We start from the raw sequence: 18,562 nt of genomic DNA on the forward strand, positions 1-18,562 counted from the left end.
AGCCTGTAGGCGGCGCAGTGAGGGCCCTGGGGCTATTGCAGGCTCCCTACCTGCCTGGCTCCACGCAGCTCATGGAAGCGGCCACCACATCCCTTTGGCCCCTAGGTGCATGAGTGGCCAGGGAGGCACCGTGTGCTGCCCCAATCCGAGTGCCAGCTCCGCAGCTCCCATTGGCCAGGAACTGCGACCAATGGGAGCTTCGGGGGCAGTACCTGTGGGTGCAAGGGCAGTGCATGGAGCCTCCTGGCTGCCCATGCACCATGGGGGCCACAGGGACCCGGCAGCCGCTTCCTGGGAGCCGCAATAAGTGCCGTCAGGACCCCACACCCCAAACTCCACTCCCACACCCCAACCCCCTGCCCCAGCCTGAAGTGGGGTGGGGCTGGGGATGAGGGGCTCAGGGTTGGGGCAGAGGGTTGGAGTGCAAGGGTGTGGGCTCTGAGGTGGGGATTAAGACATTGGGGTACAGGAGGGTGCTCCGGGACTATGGTGGGGAGAGAGGACTTCCCCCAGCTCTCTCTCCCTGCAGCAGCACCTGGGCTGGGGCTGCAGGATATGTGCCCCTCCCATAACTCCCGCAGGTCCAGCCAGGGCTAGGTTTGGGGAGAGGCGCCCTGCGACAGAGCCGGGCCAGGCCTCCGTGGCTGGGTCTGGGCTGGGGTAGGGGCACCCAGGGCCGGCTCCAGGCACCAGCTTCTCAAGCAGGTGCTTGGGGCGGCCGCTCCGGAGAGGGGAGGCAGGTCCAGGTATTCGGTGGCAATTCAGCGGACGGTCCCTCACTCCTCCTGGGGGTGAAGGGCCTCCGGGCGGGTGGCGGCGGGGGGGGGCGGGGGGGGGGTGGGGGGGGGGGGGGGGGTGTTTTTTTTTTTTTGGTTTTGGCTGCTTGGTTTGGAGCCGGCCCTGGGGGCACCCCGTCTGCGGCAGGTCCAGACTGCAGCATAGTTGGGTCCAGGGGACCACCCAAGTCGTGGCAGGTCTGGGCTGGGCATATTTGGGTAGAGGGGGGCCAACCTGCTGTGGCCAGCTTGGGTCTGGGCTTGGTTTGGGCCAGGGGAGGGGTGCTCCTCCCCTGGCTGTGGCAAGTCCCTAGGCGGGTTCTCTGAGCACCTGCACGGTGCTAAAAAGGCTGCTGCATGGCCGTGCAGCTTACAGGGAACTTAGCCTGCGGGACCCCACACCTACTGCTTCCCCCCTATCCACAAGGTTTGTTACCCTGTCAAAGAAAGCTATCAGTTTGGTTTGACACAATTTGTTCTTGACAAATCCATGCTGACTGTTACTTATCACCTTATTATCTTCTAGATGTTTCCAAATGATTGCTTAATTATGAGTGGACAAATCTGGCTCCATGAAATTAACTGTCCTACTGCATATAATATAGTTATAATATAGTTACTTCTCAGTCCAAATATTCCTGAGTTACAATATTACTTGAGGTTCCAATTCTGCAAACGCTTACCACCAGGCATAGAACTTACTAACAGAGATAGGCAAGTAACTGTTGGGCGGGGGGGAGGTTGCTGCCAGATCTGAAAAAATGGAAAACAATTTTGGGTTGAATGATTTTATTTGTTTAGATTTCAGGCATTTTTAATCATTCGTTTTTTATAAAAGGAAATTTGGAAATGAAGGGCTGGGCTCTGAAGCTTGACTAGGTCTGCCATGATGCACCATGGCCAGAAACTCTCATGCTGCACTGTCTCCTCTCTCCAGAAGTTGAGCCCATCGCTTCTCATGGATGATATAGTCTAATTATGGAGACCAGATTATAGAAGAGAATGGGAGCATACGGCATCTGAACTACAATTCCCATGAGGTGCCATGGTAGCATTTCTGAATGTAAATGTTTTGGTTTTCTGATTAAACTTTTGGTTTTCAAATTTTCACCTAAAAGATTAATTTTACTCTGGAAAATCTCCTGGATCCCCCCTGAGCAATGTATGCCCTGTACCAATGTAACAAATTTAATCTGTGAGAACATGGACATTTCTTCTGCTTCTCACTTCCTTATGTGGAGTTCTCTACAAGGCTGGAGGTCTACCAGGATCCAATAAGCTTTTTCCCAGTTAAAAATAAAAAAAATTAAAAAGATAGTAGATAAAGCTAAGCAAGGGATGCAAGTGCCTGACTGGATGAACACTTTAACCTGTAGGAAAGTTTCTGGCAGTGCTATGTAAAATATAATATGCGTTGGAAAAAAAACAACCCTTTGTTTAAAACAGCCTTTAACAAACATATTTTGTGAGCTTTACAAATTAGCATCCTTTCCAAAAAAATATCCACAGATTGAGGGATTTTGTTGCAAAATGCCCTTGTTTCAAATGATAAATTAATGTTACATGTCGCTGAGTTAAGACATCAAGATGAAGAGATGAGAGGTTCTTGGATCATCAGAGCAAACTCAGGCATTATCTGTATCCAGAAACCTACATGTTTGTGTCTGCTGCTCTGGTTTTGCTGCATTTTGATGCCATGCCTCTGTGAATATTTCTGTCTGTGAAGATCCTTGTTAAGAGGAGATAAATATGAGGTCTTCTCCTCTTGGTCTTTTATCACCATTTCTCATGCAGAGTCCAGAGATGCTTTTGGAACTTTGGACTGTGACCTGTAATTTAGACATTTATCCCTCCTATCTGATAACATTTTATGTGAAGACAGGCAGCCTGATCCTCATCTGGTGTAAACTGTCATAGTTCCACCGAGATCAATGAAGCTACACTGATTTACACCAGTTCAGACTCTGTCCCATTGGGTCCATTAACAATGCAGTATGTCGACATCTCTTTTCAAGTGTATGAAGTGGTGCCAGGTGCTCTCAAATGTTACCGCACCCAGAAAGATGGTGTAAAAGTGACACACTGTACCTCAAAATAACTCCCTGTAACCTCCATATTCACCACTTTTATATGGTTATGATATATTTTGTACAAAGCACGCCTCATCAGGTATCATTTGAAAACTCATGGACTACTGAACATCATTATCCTGTTAACATGTGTGTATCATCATTGTATTCGAAGTCATGAAATTTTGCTATATGTTTGTTACTAAAACATGTTGTGAGTCTGGGGAATGCCCACAAACTAACTCTTTAGAAATGACAAAAGAACTATAAACAAGGGACTTGCATGTCATCCTCAGAAATGGCTCAAGCCTCACATACAAAAAAGGTGTGAGCAAGAAATCTACAGTTCACCTGAGAGACATGTTGAATCTCACTTACTCATCAGACTCATTGTCTGCACCCTATCAGCAGAGTGAATGGAGAGTATAAAATAAGAGACAGTGACATCATCACTAGGCCTCTTCTTCCCCATTTCTATACAACAGGCAAGATTGCTTGGAGGTCAAAGACCAATTAGTGAACTGTGGGGGAGGGGGATGACCCTAATTGTAAGGCTTTCTAGTTAGCATGAACAGCTGAAAGTTTTGAGTAAGAGAAATCCTTTTGCTTTAAAATCTTACTTAGCATGGAAAAGTTTAGGAATTAGCTTGCTATTTTGTCTTTTATTTCTTTTGTAAACAGATCTGACTATTATGCCTAAACCACTTACAATCACTTAAAATCTATCTTTCTATAGTTAATACCCTTGTTTTAATGTTTTGTCTAAAACAGTGTGGTTGTTTGTAGTGTTTGGGAAATGTCTACTCAGGTTAACAAAGGCTGGTGCATATCCATTACCCATTGGTGGAATGGCGAACTAATTAATGAGCTTGCATTGTTCAAGAGAGTCTTGAGCACTGTAAGGTGCATATTTATGCGGTGCAAGGCTGGAGCTGGTGGGATTTGCAGATATCTCCCGATATACAGTTCATGAGTGGCTGGGAAACCATTCCTATAACTTTGTTGGGTGTGGCTTCATATACTAATGGCAGTGTGACAGCAAAGCTTGGAGGGTCTGCTTTTCACAAGCAGAGCAGTGTGAGAGATATCTTGAGCTACAGAGTTAAGGAGGCACAGCAATTCCACAATCCAGATTGTACCCTGGGGGACGTCACAGTAAGGCTTACAATACTGGAAAGCAAATACAACAAGAGTCAAATACACAACAAGACAGACTTATGATTCTATGCAAACTGACATTCAATATCTGGAATATGAAAATATATGGATCTGAATTCTGACAAGACTAACCTAGAATGTTTACTTAAAACAGTTCTTCCAGTCCATTTCATTTGAAACACTATTGTTATTCCAGACCTGGGATTCTGTTGAGTAGAGAATATCCATCATGCTGGAACACATTCAATTTAGGCTGTCAAGCGATTAAAAAAAATAATCACTATTAATCACGTGATCTAAAAAAATTAATCATGATTAATTGCACAATTAATCGCACAATTAATTGTGCTGTTAAACAATAATAGAATACCATTTATTTAAATATTTTGGATGTTTTCTACATTTTCAGATATATTGATTTCAGTTACAACACAGAATACAAAAGTGTACAATGCTCACTTTATATTTATTTTTATTACAAATATTTGCACTTTAAAAAAGAAAAGAAATAGTATTTTTCAATTCACCTACTGCAAGTACAAGTGTAGTGCAATCTCTTTATCATGAAAATTGAACTTACAAATGTAGAATTATGTACAAAAAAATCCCCTGCATTCAAAAATAAAACAGTGCAAAACTTTAGAGCCTACAAGTCCAAGCAGTCCTTCTTGTTCAGCCAATCATTCAGACAAACAAGTTTGTTTACATTTACAGAAGATAAGGCTCCTTGCTTCTTCTTTAAAATGTCACCTGAAAGTGAGAACAGGTGTTTGCAGGGCACTGTTGTAGCCAGCGTCGCAAAATATTTACATGCCAGATGCACAAAAGATTCATATGTCCCTTCATGCTTCAACCACCATTCCAGAGGACATGCGTCCATGCTGATGACAGGTTCTGCTCAATAATGATACAAAGCAGTGTGGACTGATGCATGTTCATTTTCATCATCTGAGACAGATGCCACCAGCAGAAGGTTGATTTCCTTTTTTGGTGGTTGGGTTCTGTAGTTTCCACATCAGAATGTTGCTCTTTTAAGACTTATGAAAGCATGCGCCACACCTCATCCCTCTCAGATTTTGAAAGGCAGTTCAGATTCTTAAATCTTGGGTCGAGTGCTGTAGCTATCTTTAGAAATTTCACATTGGTTTCTTCTTTGCATTTCGTTAAATTTGCAGTGAAAGTGTTCTTAAAATGAACAACATGTGCTGGGTCATCATCTGAGACTGCTATAACATGAAATATATGGCAGAATGCAGGTAAAATAGAGCAGGAGACATACATTTCTCCCTCAAGGAGTTCAGTCACAAATTTAATTAACACATTGTTTTTTTTAACGAGCATCGTCAGCACGGAAGCATGTCCTCTGGAATGATGGCTGAAGCATGAAAAGGCATATGAATCTTTAGCACAACTGGCACATAAATATCTTGTGACACCAGCTACAACAGTGCTATGTGAATGCCTGTTTTCACTTTCAGGTGACATTGTAATTAAGAAGTGGGCAGCATTATCTCCCGTAAATGTCAACAAACTTAGCAATTGTCTGAACAAGAAGTAGGACTGGGTGGACCTGTAGGCTCTAAAGTTATACATTGTTTTGTTTTTGAGTGCAGTTATGTAACAACTTTTGAGTGCAGTTATGTAAGTTGCACTTTCATGATAAAGAGATTGCACTACAGTACTTGTATGAGGTGAGTTGAAACATACTATTTCTTTTGTTTATCATTTTTGCAGTGCAAATATTTGTAATAAAAAATAATATATAGTGAGCACTGTACACTTTGTATTCTGTGTTGTAATTGAAATCAATATGTTTGAAAATGTAGAAAAACATCCAAAAATAGTTAATAAATTTCAACTGGCATTCTATTGTTTAACAGTGCAATTAATCATGATTATTTTTTTTAGTTAATCGCGTGACTTAACTGTGATTAATTGACAGTTTAATTTCATGATGGTTCTGTGATGTGCACAAATTGGGACTCGAATAAGACCATTAAAATCAGTTTTACTTATAACCTAGGATTTGAATACAAGCTTCCAAAGAAAAAAAAGTTAATACAGTAGCTCATTGACCTGACAAAACTGATATTAATCACCAGATATATGGTTTCCCATATCATGATTCTATTGGAATTGTACTGCCAATGTCATTTCCAAGCAAACAGAAGGGAACCAGAAAACTTGGATCTCAATCCAGGAAAGTGCCAAAAGCTTTGAACACCCAGAATTGCATACACAAGCCCCTTCACTTGATTATTTAATTTTCTATTCCCCATTCCTGGCTGCTTTGCTAATCCACCAAAGTACCTCATTCACACTGCAAAAGCAGCAACCACAGTAGCAAAAAAAAATCAACATAAAAAAGGGAGTTGAGGGAGATGGGGATAATGGGACAGGAATTGAACCAGATCTGGCTAAAACTGTTCTCAGTCACAGTGCTTATTCTAACACTGCAAACCTCAGTCAAGTTAGTTTCTCCTACAAGCCTCTCCCATAAAACCAAGTCAACTTGTTTCTTGCTTCCACTTTCCAAGATCTTCTGTAATTCCCAAAGGACACCTTTGAAGCTAGAGCTGGTCAAAAAGTTTTCAATGGAAGTTTTCCATCAGAAAATGCAGTGTTGTAGAAACCAAAACTTTTCCCATGAATGTGCCAATTTTGACAAAATTTTCAATGTAAAAAAGTTAAAACATTGTGTTTCTGCTTTCTCAATTTGAAAATGCTGAAATATTTTGTTAAGATGTGGAAATCGTTTTATTTCAGTTTTATTATTTTGTTGTATTTCATTTTGGCTATTGTAATAATAATTTGAACATACTATATTTGTATATCATTTAATATGTTATGTTATAATGTGTTGACCTCTTATAACCAAGATGTTTCAACCTTATCCAAATGAAACATTTTGGTGGCTCTGAACGCAAGAGGAACAAATACTTTAAAAGTCCAGCAGGACACCACGTCCTACTTAAGGGGAAAAAGGCTAGAGAGATCAAAGGCTAGGAACAAAGCATGTAGGCCATACTTACACAATGGGGGAATTCTATTCTGGGAAGGTGTGACTCTGAAAAAAAAATTGGGGGTTGTGTGGGTAATTATGACTGGATCCTGCACTATGGCTTTCCTCTCTTTCTCAGACCTATAGAGGCCTGCATGTAACCAGAATAAAAAGCTTGCAAAGGTGGCTTAAAGGATATATCTATACTTCAGTTAGACACCGTAGCTGGCCCTTGCCAGCTGACGCATGGGGCTTGGGCTCAGGGGCTGTTTAACTGCTGTGTAGATGTTTGGGGGTGGGCTGTGGCCTGAGCTCTGGGAGCCTCCCACCTGGGCTGCAGCCTCAGCCTGAACATCTATACTGCAGTTAAAAAGCCTCTTAGCATGAGGCCCCTGAGCCCAAGTCAGCTGGCATGGGGCAGCCGCAGGTTTTTAATTGCAATGTAGACATACCCAAAGTCTCCTTTGCCCCAACACTTCTGTCCCTGCACCTAGTGAACAGAGTAACTGAAATCAGCCATTTCATGCCATAGTGGATCACGGCAAATGGTACTGAACTGCTGGCAGGGCAAATCCATATAATTCTGCATTGAACAAATGAAGATTAGTAAGGATTTTCTGCCAACAGAAAAACAAAGTGAATAGGGCCAGTCAAATCAGACTCTGTTTAATTCCTGACATGGTAAATCATTACAGACCTGATTCTCAAGTGTGCGTCTTTACAACTAACCCTAATATTCTGAGCATTCATTTAGAAAAAATCCAGTTCAAAAGAAAGAGAAGGTTTAGGAGGGAATCAAAAACAGATGGGTTGGTGCAGTTTCTCATTTATGCTTAACACTCAGCAGATTGAAAGTTAAGCAGGAAGAAGAATTCCATCAGATTTCACTTCCAAATGATCAATCAAAAACCACCTGCTAAATTTAAAGAGACAGACGTTGTGAATACAAGACATAGCAATTCATCCTGGGAGAAATTTACCCTCTCAGAAAAAACAACAACAAAATCTTTTCTGGTATTTATACTGTAAAACAGTTACAGTTACATCTTTCTTTTGTCCTGAAAGCTTTAATAGAGTCTGTTGCTCTATGAATTTGCGGAACTAATCAAGGAGCATCACCTTCCATTCAAAGAAGGGGAAGCTCAATTGCAGTCCATCAAAGACAGAACTTGAAGTGAAAGTTACTATCCTAAAAGTTACTCAATGGCTTTGAACAGAGAATGTTGCTTAAATAAAAAAATGAAATCATGGTGGTCAGGCAAGACTGTGCTTTGCCAACAGATTAAAAAACTTCAAATATAATGGGTCACATTGTGCCATTTAGGCAGAGGTCCATGTTGGTGGCTAGTACTGAGCCACATCACCCAGGGCGAACTAGTAGAGGGATTGTACCTCATCTGTCCCATGGCTTCCCACTTAACAGGCAGAATACACACTTTGGATAATACTGCAGCCTGTTCTCCCTGCTACATTTGACCAATTCCATAGATCAGTATGGAGGGAGGGTAGGGCCATTTCCCTGCCACCACCACATCCTTCCCATCTAACTCTAGAGTAACTTGTGGCCCTCCGGAGCAGTGCCTACTTTCCCTGATGTACAGGGACTGTTATTTTACCTGATTCTGGTTCACGGGGATGGAAGGCCTGTTGGTCCTTACTCCCATACCCTGTACAGACAAAAACTGAGGCCAGACCCCTGAGTGATGCAGTCAAACTTACCTAACCCTTGGTATAGAGATCATTAGGTTGACAGGAGAATTTTCCTGCAGACCTAGCTACTGCTTCTTGGGGAGTCGGAATACCTACGCCAACTGGAGAAAGACTCCTGTAAGCGTAGGCAGTGTCTAGACTGAAGCACTACAGTGGTGTAGCTGCAGCAGTGCAGTTGTGCGGCTGTAGTGTTTTCAGAGTAGACAATATTCCTTGCACAAGCATACAGCTCTTGATGGAGGAGAATTAAACTATTTTACTTCTGAGTGACAGCATCCACACATGAGTTTAATGTGATTTAATGTAAGTACATTAATGTCACAGCTTTAGTTAAATTTCTGTTAACTTTTCTGAGTGTCATAAGAACATAAGAATGGCCGTATTGGGTCAGACCAAAGATCCATCCAGCCCAGTATCCTGTCTAATGACAGTGGCCAATGCCAGGTGCCCCAGAGTGAACCTAACAGGTAATGATCAAGTGATCTCTCTCCTGCTATCCATCTCCACCCTCTGACAAACAGAGGCTAGGGACACCATTCCTTACCCATCCTGGCTAGTAGCCATTAATGGACTTAACCTCCATGAATTTATCCAGTTCTCTTTTAAACGCTGTTATAGTCCTAGCCTTCACAACTGCCTCAGGCAAGGAGTTCCACAAGTTGACTGTGCGCTGTGTGAAGAAGAACTTCCTTTTATTTGTTTTAAACCTGCTGCCCATTAATTTCATTTGGTCATCCCTAGTTCTTATATTATGGGAACAAATAAATAACTTTTCCTTATTCACTTTCTCCACATAATTTTACATACCTCTATCATATTCTCCCTTAGTCTCCTCTTTTCCAAGCTGAAAAGTCCTAGCCTCTTTAATCTCTCCTCATATGGGACCTGTTCCAAACCCCTAATCATTTAAGTTGCCCTTCTCCGAACCTTTTCTAATGCCAATATATATTTTTTGAAATGAGGAGACCACATGTAGGCAAACCTTTAGCGTCTGGAAAAAAGGTGCCATATTTACAGCCGTGGAAGCTAAAATCTTCTGATGAACCAGAAAAGTTAAAGCATGGTCAGCAACTATCTTAAACTCCTCATTGTGTCAGACTCTTTAAGGGTTCCATTCCCAAGGGTGGTTAGGTCAGTCTACTTAGACAGAAAATCCCTGGCATCTTTGCTGAGTTCTCCAACAAGGATGCCTCGTACTGTCAGTTGTTATAGTGGTTTTTGTGAGGTTGTCAACAGAAAAAAAACCAGGAGCTGAACAAAGACCATCAACTAGCTTAAGCGTGATTACAGATAAGATAATAACAGCTTTCAGTCTCTGCTTAGAACCAACAATGTGCCTTGGCCCACATCCATGCTAGTGACCCATGAAGTAAAAGGCTCTGTATCCCATTGTCAAACCCTTGAGCCAACTGTCCAGAAAAAGCAAACACACAAAGCCCACATGTATTTTTTGTTTTAGGGTTTGAGACAGATATTTGAATTTCTGCATGGTTCTGTACTGTGTTCATTCATGCTCCAGTTTAGGTGGCTCCAGAAAAGAATAAAAAGAAAGAGGGGGAAACAAAGAATAAAATAGTAATGTGAAAAAGAAAACAGTCAAAGCAATTTAATATTAGCGTCCAAAGCACTGGTTTTTACATCAATTTAAATACACATGAGTCACTGTCAACCACTAAGTAGAGTAACCAGTCCACGTTGCTTCATATTTACACATATTTTTAGGTGTATATGCTAAAAAAAATCTCTGTATTTTTTCTTTGATACACCCATTAACTTATTTCCTCTCTTTATTTTTAAAATTAGGTTTCTATGATAAAGAATGTTAACTGAAGGCAGATTATTCTGGGAATTCAGCCAACATTAGATTACTGCTTTGTACATAGTTTTAACACTGTAAAAGAATAATCATCACCGGTACATAGTTCCAAGAAAGGGGAAGAGGAGGCAGAGGGAGGTAAGGAACGCTTTCAGCAATTCAATATACTATAATATATTATTATTGTATTAGGCCTATATTTAATAAAAATAGGACTAATTCTAGAACAATAAAAGATTGATGAGAAAAAGAGACAAAGGAGATGGCGGCTCTCAAATGTTTATATAAGAAGACAAGGGGGATGAGGCTCGTGTAGAACAAATAACAGAAAGAGCCACAACACAAGACTTGGTAGTAACGAGGGACTTTAACTACCCAGACATCAGTTGGAAATGTAGTATGGCAAAATACAAAGTTCTTGGAATGTGTTGGCGACAACTTTTTGTTTCAGAAAGTGGAGGAAGAAACCAGAAGGACAGTCATTTTAGACTTGATTCTGACCAACAGGGAGGAATTTGTTGCATTTCTGAAGGTGAAAAGCAATTGGGCTGAAAGTGATCATGAAATGATAGATTTCATGATTCTAATGGAAGGAAGGAGTGAGAGCAGCAGAATAAGGACTATGGACTTCAAAAAAGCTGACTTTAACAAACTCTGAAAACTGGTAGCTAAGGTTCCTTAGGAAGAAAATTTGAGGGATAAAGGAGTTCAGGAGAGCTGGCAGTTGTTCAAGGAGATACTATTAAAGGCACCACTGCAAACAATCCTGATGCAAAGGAAAGACAGGAAGAATAGTAAGAGGCCAATATGGCTCCATCAGGAGCTCTTTAATGACCTGAAAATCAAAAAGGAATGCTACAAAAAATGGAAACATGGATGAATTGCTAAGGAGGAGTACAAAAAATTAACACAAGCACGTAGGGCCAAAATCAGACAGGCTAAGTCAAGAAGTGACTTAACACCTCCCAAGGGACATAAAATGCAATAAGACGACGTTCTTTAAATACAGTAAGAGCAATAGAAATTTGAAGAACAGTATAGGTCTTCAATTTAGCAGGGAAGAAGAGCTAGTAACTGATGACATCAAGAAGGCTGAGGTGTTTAATGCCTATTTTGCTTCAGTCTTCACTAAAAAGGTTAGTGGTGGCCAGATAACACAAATAATATTAACATGGGGAGAGGAATGCAACCTAAAAGAGAGAAAGATCAGGTTAAAAAATATTTAGATAAGTTAGATGTATCTGAGACGACAGGGCCTGATGAAATTCATCCTAGGGTACATAAGCAACTAGCTGAAACAATCTTGGAATTGTTACCAGTTATCTTCAAGAATTATTGGAGAATGGGTAAGGTCCCAAAGGACTGGAGAAGGGCAAACATAGTACCTATCTTTTAAAAAGGGGAACAAAGAGGACCCAGGGAATTATAGACCAGTCAGCCTAATTTCAATACTTGGAATGATACTGGAACAAATTATTAAAACAATCAATTTGTAAATACTTAGAGTATAATAGGATTATAAGGAATAGCCAACATGGATTTGTCAAGAACAAAACCATGCTAAACAAACCTAATTCCCTTCTTAGACAGAGTTACTGGCCTAGTAGATATGGGGGAAGTAGTAGATACAATACATCTTTATTTTTTACTAAGACTTTTGGCACAACAAGCAAACTAAGGAAATGCAGTCTAGATGAACTTACTATAAGATGGATGCACAATTGTTTGAAATACCATACTCAAAGAGTAGTTATAGTTCGCTGTCAAATTGGGAGGGCATATCTAGTGAAATCCTTCAGGGATCAGTCCTGGGCCCAGTACCATAAAGTGTTTTCATTAATGAATTGGATAATGGAATAGAAAGTACGTTTATAAAATTTGCAGATGACACCAACCTGGGAAGGGTTGCAAGCACTTTGGCGGACAAGATTAGAAGTCAAAACAACCTTGACAAATTGGACAATTGGTGTGGATTCAACAAGATGAAATTCAATAAAGATAAGTACAAAGTACTTCACTTAGAAAGAAAAAATAAAATGCATAACCACAACATGGGGAATAACTGGCTAGGCAGTAGTACTGCTGAAAAGGGCCTGGCGGTTACAGTGGATGACAAGTTACATATGAGTCAACAATATGATGCAGTTTGTAAAAGGCTAATATCATTGTGGGGTGTATTAACAGAACTGTTGTATATAAGATATGGGAGGTAATCATCCTGCTGTACTTGACACTGGTAAAGCCTCAGCTGGAGTACTGTGTTCAATTCTGGTCACCACATCTTAGGAAAGATGTGAACAAATTGGAAAAAGACCAGAGGAGAGCAAAGAAATGATAAAACAGTGGTGGGCAACCTGCGGCCCACGGGTACATGTGGCCCATCAGGGTACCGGCTGCCACTTCCCAATGCTCCCATTGGCCAGGAATGGCAAACTGCGGCCACTGGGATCTGCAGAGAGCTGTGCCTGCGGATGGTCAATGTCAGAAAAATGTCTCGCGGCTTGCAATCAGATTACCCTGATGGACCACATGCGGCCCACGGGCAGCAGGTTGCCCACCACTGCGATAAAAGGTTTAGAAAACTTGACCTATGAGAAGTGGTGGATTATCCAATGGACCCAGAACCCTGGAGCCTTGGTATAAGCTGCAGGGTGCAGGGGAAGCCTCAGTGCCCTGACCGCAGTCCCCGGCAGAAGCACTGGGTGAGTGGGAGGGGCGGGAGAAGTCCCAGCTCCCCAACTCTGGTCCCCCACAGAAGTGCAGGACGGCGAGGGAAGCCCCAGCACTAGGACCATGGCTGAGGCCCCGGGACTGGAGGAGCTTTCACTCCCTGCTGCGGCCCTGGGGCCATGGAGGAGGGACAGAGTTTCTCTTGTCTTGGGGCCGCGGGGTGGGGTGGGGGGCAGAAATGAGCAAACGGGTTGCGGGGCTGCAGCGGGGGAGAGCAGAATGGGGCCAGACCATGGGTGGAACAGGGCCGGGGCCATGGGAGAAGGGGCAGAATGGGGTGGAGCCATGGGTGTGTCCGCAGGTAGAAGGGGTGGGGAGCCCCCCCACTTGCTTGGGCCCAGGAAACCTTAATCTGCCTCTGCCTATGAGGAAAGCTTTAAAGTACAGGTGTGATGCTGTATGGAATACATGGGACACTTTATGATATTGTTGATACCTATATTATATAATTGCAAGGAATCTGACAGATATGCCATGTGTATCTGCGAAAATCTTATAATTTGCCAAGTATGATAATGTTGTTTTTATGTTTGTATCACCTTTGTAGTACAAGTTATAGATATGTATAGTATATCTGTATTTCCAGACTTGTGCTGTGTTTCTGGGTTACAACCCCACACAGATTGGCATCAACACTGCCTAGCCTATTTGATGGCCCATCACTGGTCATCATGTGTACAACGAACCCATTGAAAGGAAAAGGGGATACACCTTATAAGTCAGCAAGGCGTGTGGTATGCCTATGGACAGAAATTTAAGGCTTTTCCATGCCAGGTGCTGTAAAGCTTGTGTTTGGGACACAGGAAGTACAAACCAAATGGCAAAAGACCATAAAAGGCAGCTGCATCATCTCCATTTTATCTTCATTCCTGCTTCCTACCTCTGGAGCAATTTTTCTACAAATGAAGCTCTGAACAAAGGACTGAATGCCCCATCCAAGCTGTGGATGTGTTCCAGAGGGACTTCCAAGCCAGCAAACTCACCAATACTGCTAAGAACCTGATATATAGACTTTGATAGTCTCTGTATGCATCTGACTACTTCTTGTTCTTCCTTTTTTTCTTTATAATAAACCTTTAATTGTAGACACTAAAGGACTGGCTGGCAGAGTGGTATTTTGGGTAAGACGAATCTAATATTGACCTGGCAATGTGGCTGGCCCTTTGGGGTTCAGAAGAACATTTTGTATTGTGAGCAGAGGTTTTTAAACAACTTCTCACTGCACTGGACCCAGGTGCTGATTGGGAGCCAGAGAACTGGAATGCAATAAGGAAGCTGTGCAATTTCTTTTTTGACTTCTTGATAACAAGTGTGGAAGATCAAAAGTACAGTTTGTGACTGGTTGGTGAGTCAAACTTCAGCTTAACCACCAGTTTTGGTAGAATCTGCTCTCCTTTTGCAACCTGCCCTGACCTGGGCATTTTCAGTGAGGGCTACCCCTGGCACCCCGGGTCACACTGGGCATATTTAGTTTTGAGAAAAGATGACTGAGGAGGACCTAATAATAATCTTGAATATGTTAAGGGCTGTTATAAAGAGGACTGTGATCAATTGTTCTCCCTGTCCAAAGGAGGTTGAACAACCACAAAATGGGGAATAACTGGCTAGGCAGTAGTACTGCTGAAAAGGGCCTGGCAGTTACAGAATCCCCCATCACTGGAGGTTTTTAAAAACAGGTTGGACAGACACCTGTCTGGACTGGTCTAGGTTTCCTTGGTCCTGCCTAAGCTCTGGGGGATGTATTTGATGACCTCCCGAGGTCCCTTCCACCTCCACATGTTTATGATTCTATGTCAGTGGTTCTCAAAGCTGGTCCACCGCTTGTTCACAGAAAGCCCGTGGCGGGCCGGGCCGATTTGTTTACCTGCCGCGTCCACAGGTTCGGCCAATCGCAGCTCCCACAGGCTGCGGTTCACTGCAGGCCAATGGGGGCTGCGGGAAGTGGCACAGGCTGAGGGATGTGCTGGCTGCCCTTCCCGCAGCCCCCATTGGCCTGGAGCAGCGAACCGCGGCCAGTGAGAGACGCGATCGGCCGAACCTGCGGACATGGCAAGTAAACAAACCGGCCCGGCCCGCCAGGGGCTTTCCCTGAACAAGTGGTGGACTGGCTTTGAGAACCACTATTCTATGTGACAATATGAATAACTATGATATTAAATAGATATGGGCAAGCACTGTCTGGGAATTCTTGACCCAATTAACTGTTGTAGAATTCAAATCTTCCAAGCACGGGTGAAACTTTTGAACTTCATAATATTGAGATATAGTAGGGGGTTAGTGTGGTTGGAGTGGCATGACAGCAAGATGTCAGTTGTAGTGCTAGTATGTGGGGAGGATTAGATTGGGAAGGATTAGACTGGTGAGAGGCAGGGAGGGAAGACAGGAGAAAGTTATAGTAATGTATGTGAGAACTTGGAGTTTTGGAGAGAACGGGTAGGTTTTAGCAATGCAGTTACTATAGCAATTACAGGAACAGTACATCAATGTTACAATTTACAGGATGTTGAAAGGATTGATGGCTAGCTTTCAGACTTGAGTAGGGGAAAAACATGAATGGAAAACCACCACACCTAAAACTCATATTTCTGTTTCATTGCTCTTCAGCATAATGGTTTTGAACTGCATGTTTTTACTTCTACAGAATCTATTTTAAAATGTCTTACCATCACAAAGGCAAAACCTTAAAATACAGTTACCCACCAAATAAGTTGTTAGGAAATGAGCATTATCTCTTTCAAGAAACTGGTTGGCCTATCACAGAAAATATTTTTAATGAATATATGAGATTTCTATGGTAAGGATTGTTTTATATGCTCAAATTCATATGATAGCCTGTTACTGGCTCTGAACCATACCTTTCCCTTCCACATTACTGCATTTCCCCATTCTCCTTCATCATGGTTAGTTTGTGACAATGTTTGCATGTTTATTTATTTTAAATTTAAATTTTAGTTATCTTTTTTTCACTTGCCAGTTTTCTCTCCCTCTATCTGACAGCCTGTTCTCTCTCTTTCCACCCCTAAGTTTATAAAGCATTTCCTCTCTCAGGTATGGGGAACTACTGCATTATTTCAGATCTCACTATGTGAGAACAGCTGATGAATTTTTAAGGGAACCTCACTTTATAATTTTTTGGTTTAGTTTTTCTATTCTGCTTTTAAAGTTAACTTTATCATTTGTAAAGGATTCCAGACTGTCACCATTAGAAAGTGAAGCACACCATTTAATCAATAAAGGGGAATGATAGAAATTCAGCATGTTCAGATTTCATATGCACATTCACTGTGTGCCTCAAACACAATGTGGTGGGAACAATTCTAGAAGTCAGACAGCAGTTCATTCTCCTTGTTCATTTGTTCCTTGGCATCTCTACCAACAATGCCAACAAGGGTGTCAGCTGTGTTGCATTTTTTTCATATGGACACAAGTCCACTTGAAAACTGGACTGAGAGCACCAAGTCATCTCATTCTACATAAGCCACCAAATCAATGATCAGATAGTTCATCACTACCAACCTAGGACTGGCTTTGTCTAGTGACCTAGTTGTGAAAGACTCCATCATATCCTATTACCAGTCCCATGAGCTAGCTAGTTTACAGTAAAGAGGGATTTTTGGTATGAAGGACGATATAAAAATATTTTTTTTTTGTATAACACTGTTAAAGAAAACTTGCATTTTCTAGAGAATATAATTCTCAAATTATTTTTATTGTCACTTTTTTCTTTCCTCTTTTGAATACTCATTTGACCTAAATTCAATTAGAGTAAACACGCCAGGGATCCATAACCTGGAACAGACCAGGGTGCACATTCTAGTTTGCTGAACTGCAAATCAGATTCAAGTCTGTCTATTCTTGAGTATCTGAGGCATGGTATCTGAGGCTGCCACGCAAAGTTACAAAAGGCTTCCAATAATAAACTACCTGTCCAAACACACTGTATTTCAGGAATATGTATAGCTTTATCCTAGTTTAGTTGCAATATAAGGCTCATCTAAAAATCAAATAGATGGGGCTTGATCCCACAAACACTTATGCACATGGGTAACTTTTCTTCCAGGCATAATTATGTGTAGGGTTGTCATAAAAATTGTAAAAAAAGATACTGCAGCTAAAATCCTTTTGCTCATCCTATATGAAAGTTCTCTAAACAGATAAATGGAAAATGTATCTATAACAAGGGTTACTCTTCCCTGAAGACCAGTGGAAACTGTAAATATATTATTTACAATAGTGGGTTGTGAAAAAGCAGATACTATTACCAAACATTATAGAAGCTACATTTTCATTAGTACTTCATCTTTATAATTATCTTGTTCCAAACAGTGAGATGCCCAAGTTAATGCCTCAGATACTTTTACTCTACTTATTCAAAATTATGCTTGTTCATAAAAGCAGTGGATAAGGATCCTAACAAGGTTAATTAAACCCTCAATAATAAACACAGTGCACACAGAAATGTACTTGATAAAATTTCCATTTAGTATGCTGTTTTTATACACTGTTTTACAAACATGCACTATTATATCATTTTGAACAGTGGGTGATGTACTTTTAGGATAGAAGTGTTGTTTCAGTATCAATTATACACTACCTTTCAGAATTCCAGATTCCTCTTAAATGCTAAACGTTTGCACAGCAACTATCTACTTTGGTCTATACTGTAATTTAATAAAGACCATGTTGTTCCCACAGCAGGGGAATGATCATTTATTCATGTTTGAACTATCCATTTATAATAGATTTGCACATTTCTCTCAATGTGAAATGCAGTAATGTTTACAACCCCTCCCCCTCTTTTTTAACATTCTGGAATGAAAAATGGTTTTAATTAAATATACCTTGATAGGGAGCACTAAATCCAGGGTATCGGTGGTTGCTGTCCGTTACAAAATGAAGTCTGAGCCAGTTTTTGTTGCTGATAATTGGAGGGGGTATATTCATTCCAGATAACCTGAGTCATAAAAGACAAATGAAATAAAAATAATTAATGGAGGGGAGACAGAAAATACCATCAGTGCTGAAGACCTGGAGTTCTTTTATTTTTGAAGTTTGATAAAAATCCTTATTTTTAAAGAGCGAAAAAAAAGCTTTATTCTAAACATGCTCTTATTCAGATACTATATGTGTAACTCATTGAGACAATGAATATGCCTTTTTATTCCATGAATGAATATGATCTGTAACTCATGAATGGTAAACCTATGACAAGTGTCTGTGTTTCCCTAACAAATGGAATCAAGAGGCACATTCTGTATACTATCCGCACATGGGGTACACTGTCTATCCAAGGTACTGTGTA

The 18,562-nt window shown here is 41.3% G+C and overlaps 1 protein-coding gene across 1 annotated transcript in view; it reads right to left on the minus strand.

The window, feature by feature from the left end:
• Positions 1-18,562, minus strand: part of CSMD3 (CUB and Sushi multiple domains 3) — a 1,099,171-nt gene that overhangs the window by 710,289 nt on the left and 370,320 nt on the right. The window contains exon 6 of the mRNA XM_026659890.1: positions 18,102-18,214. Coding sequence (XP_026515675.1) covers positions 18,102-18,214 — 113 coding nt within the window. The remainder of the gene's footprint in view (positions 1-18,101; positions 18,215-18,562) is intronic.

Source organism: Terrapene carolina, unplaced genomic scaffold, assembly GCF_002925995.2.
Source record: "Terrapene carolina triunguis isolate 2854851 unplaced genomic scaffold, T_m_triunguis-2.0 Scaffold58, whole genome shotgun sequence".
Taxonomy (NCBI): Eukaryota; Metazoa; Chordata; order Testudines; family Emydidae; genus Terrapene; species Terrapene triunguis.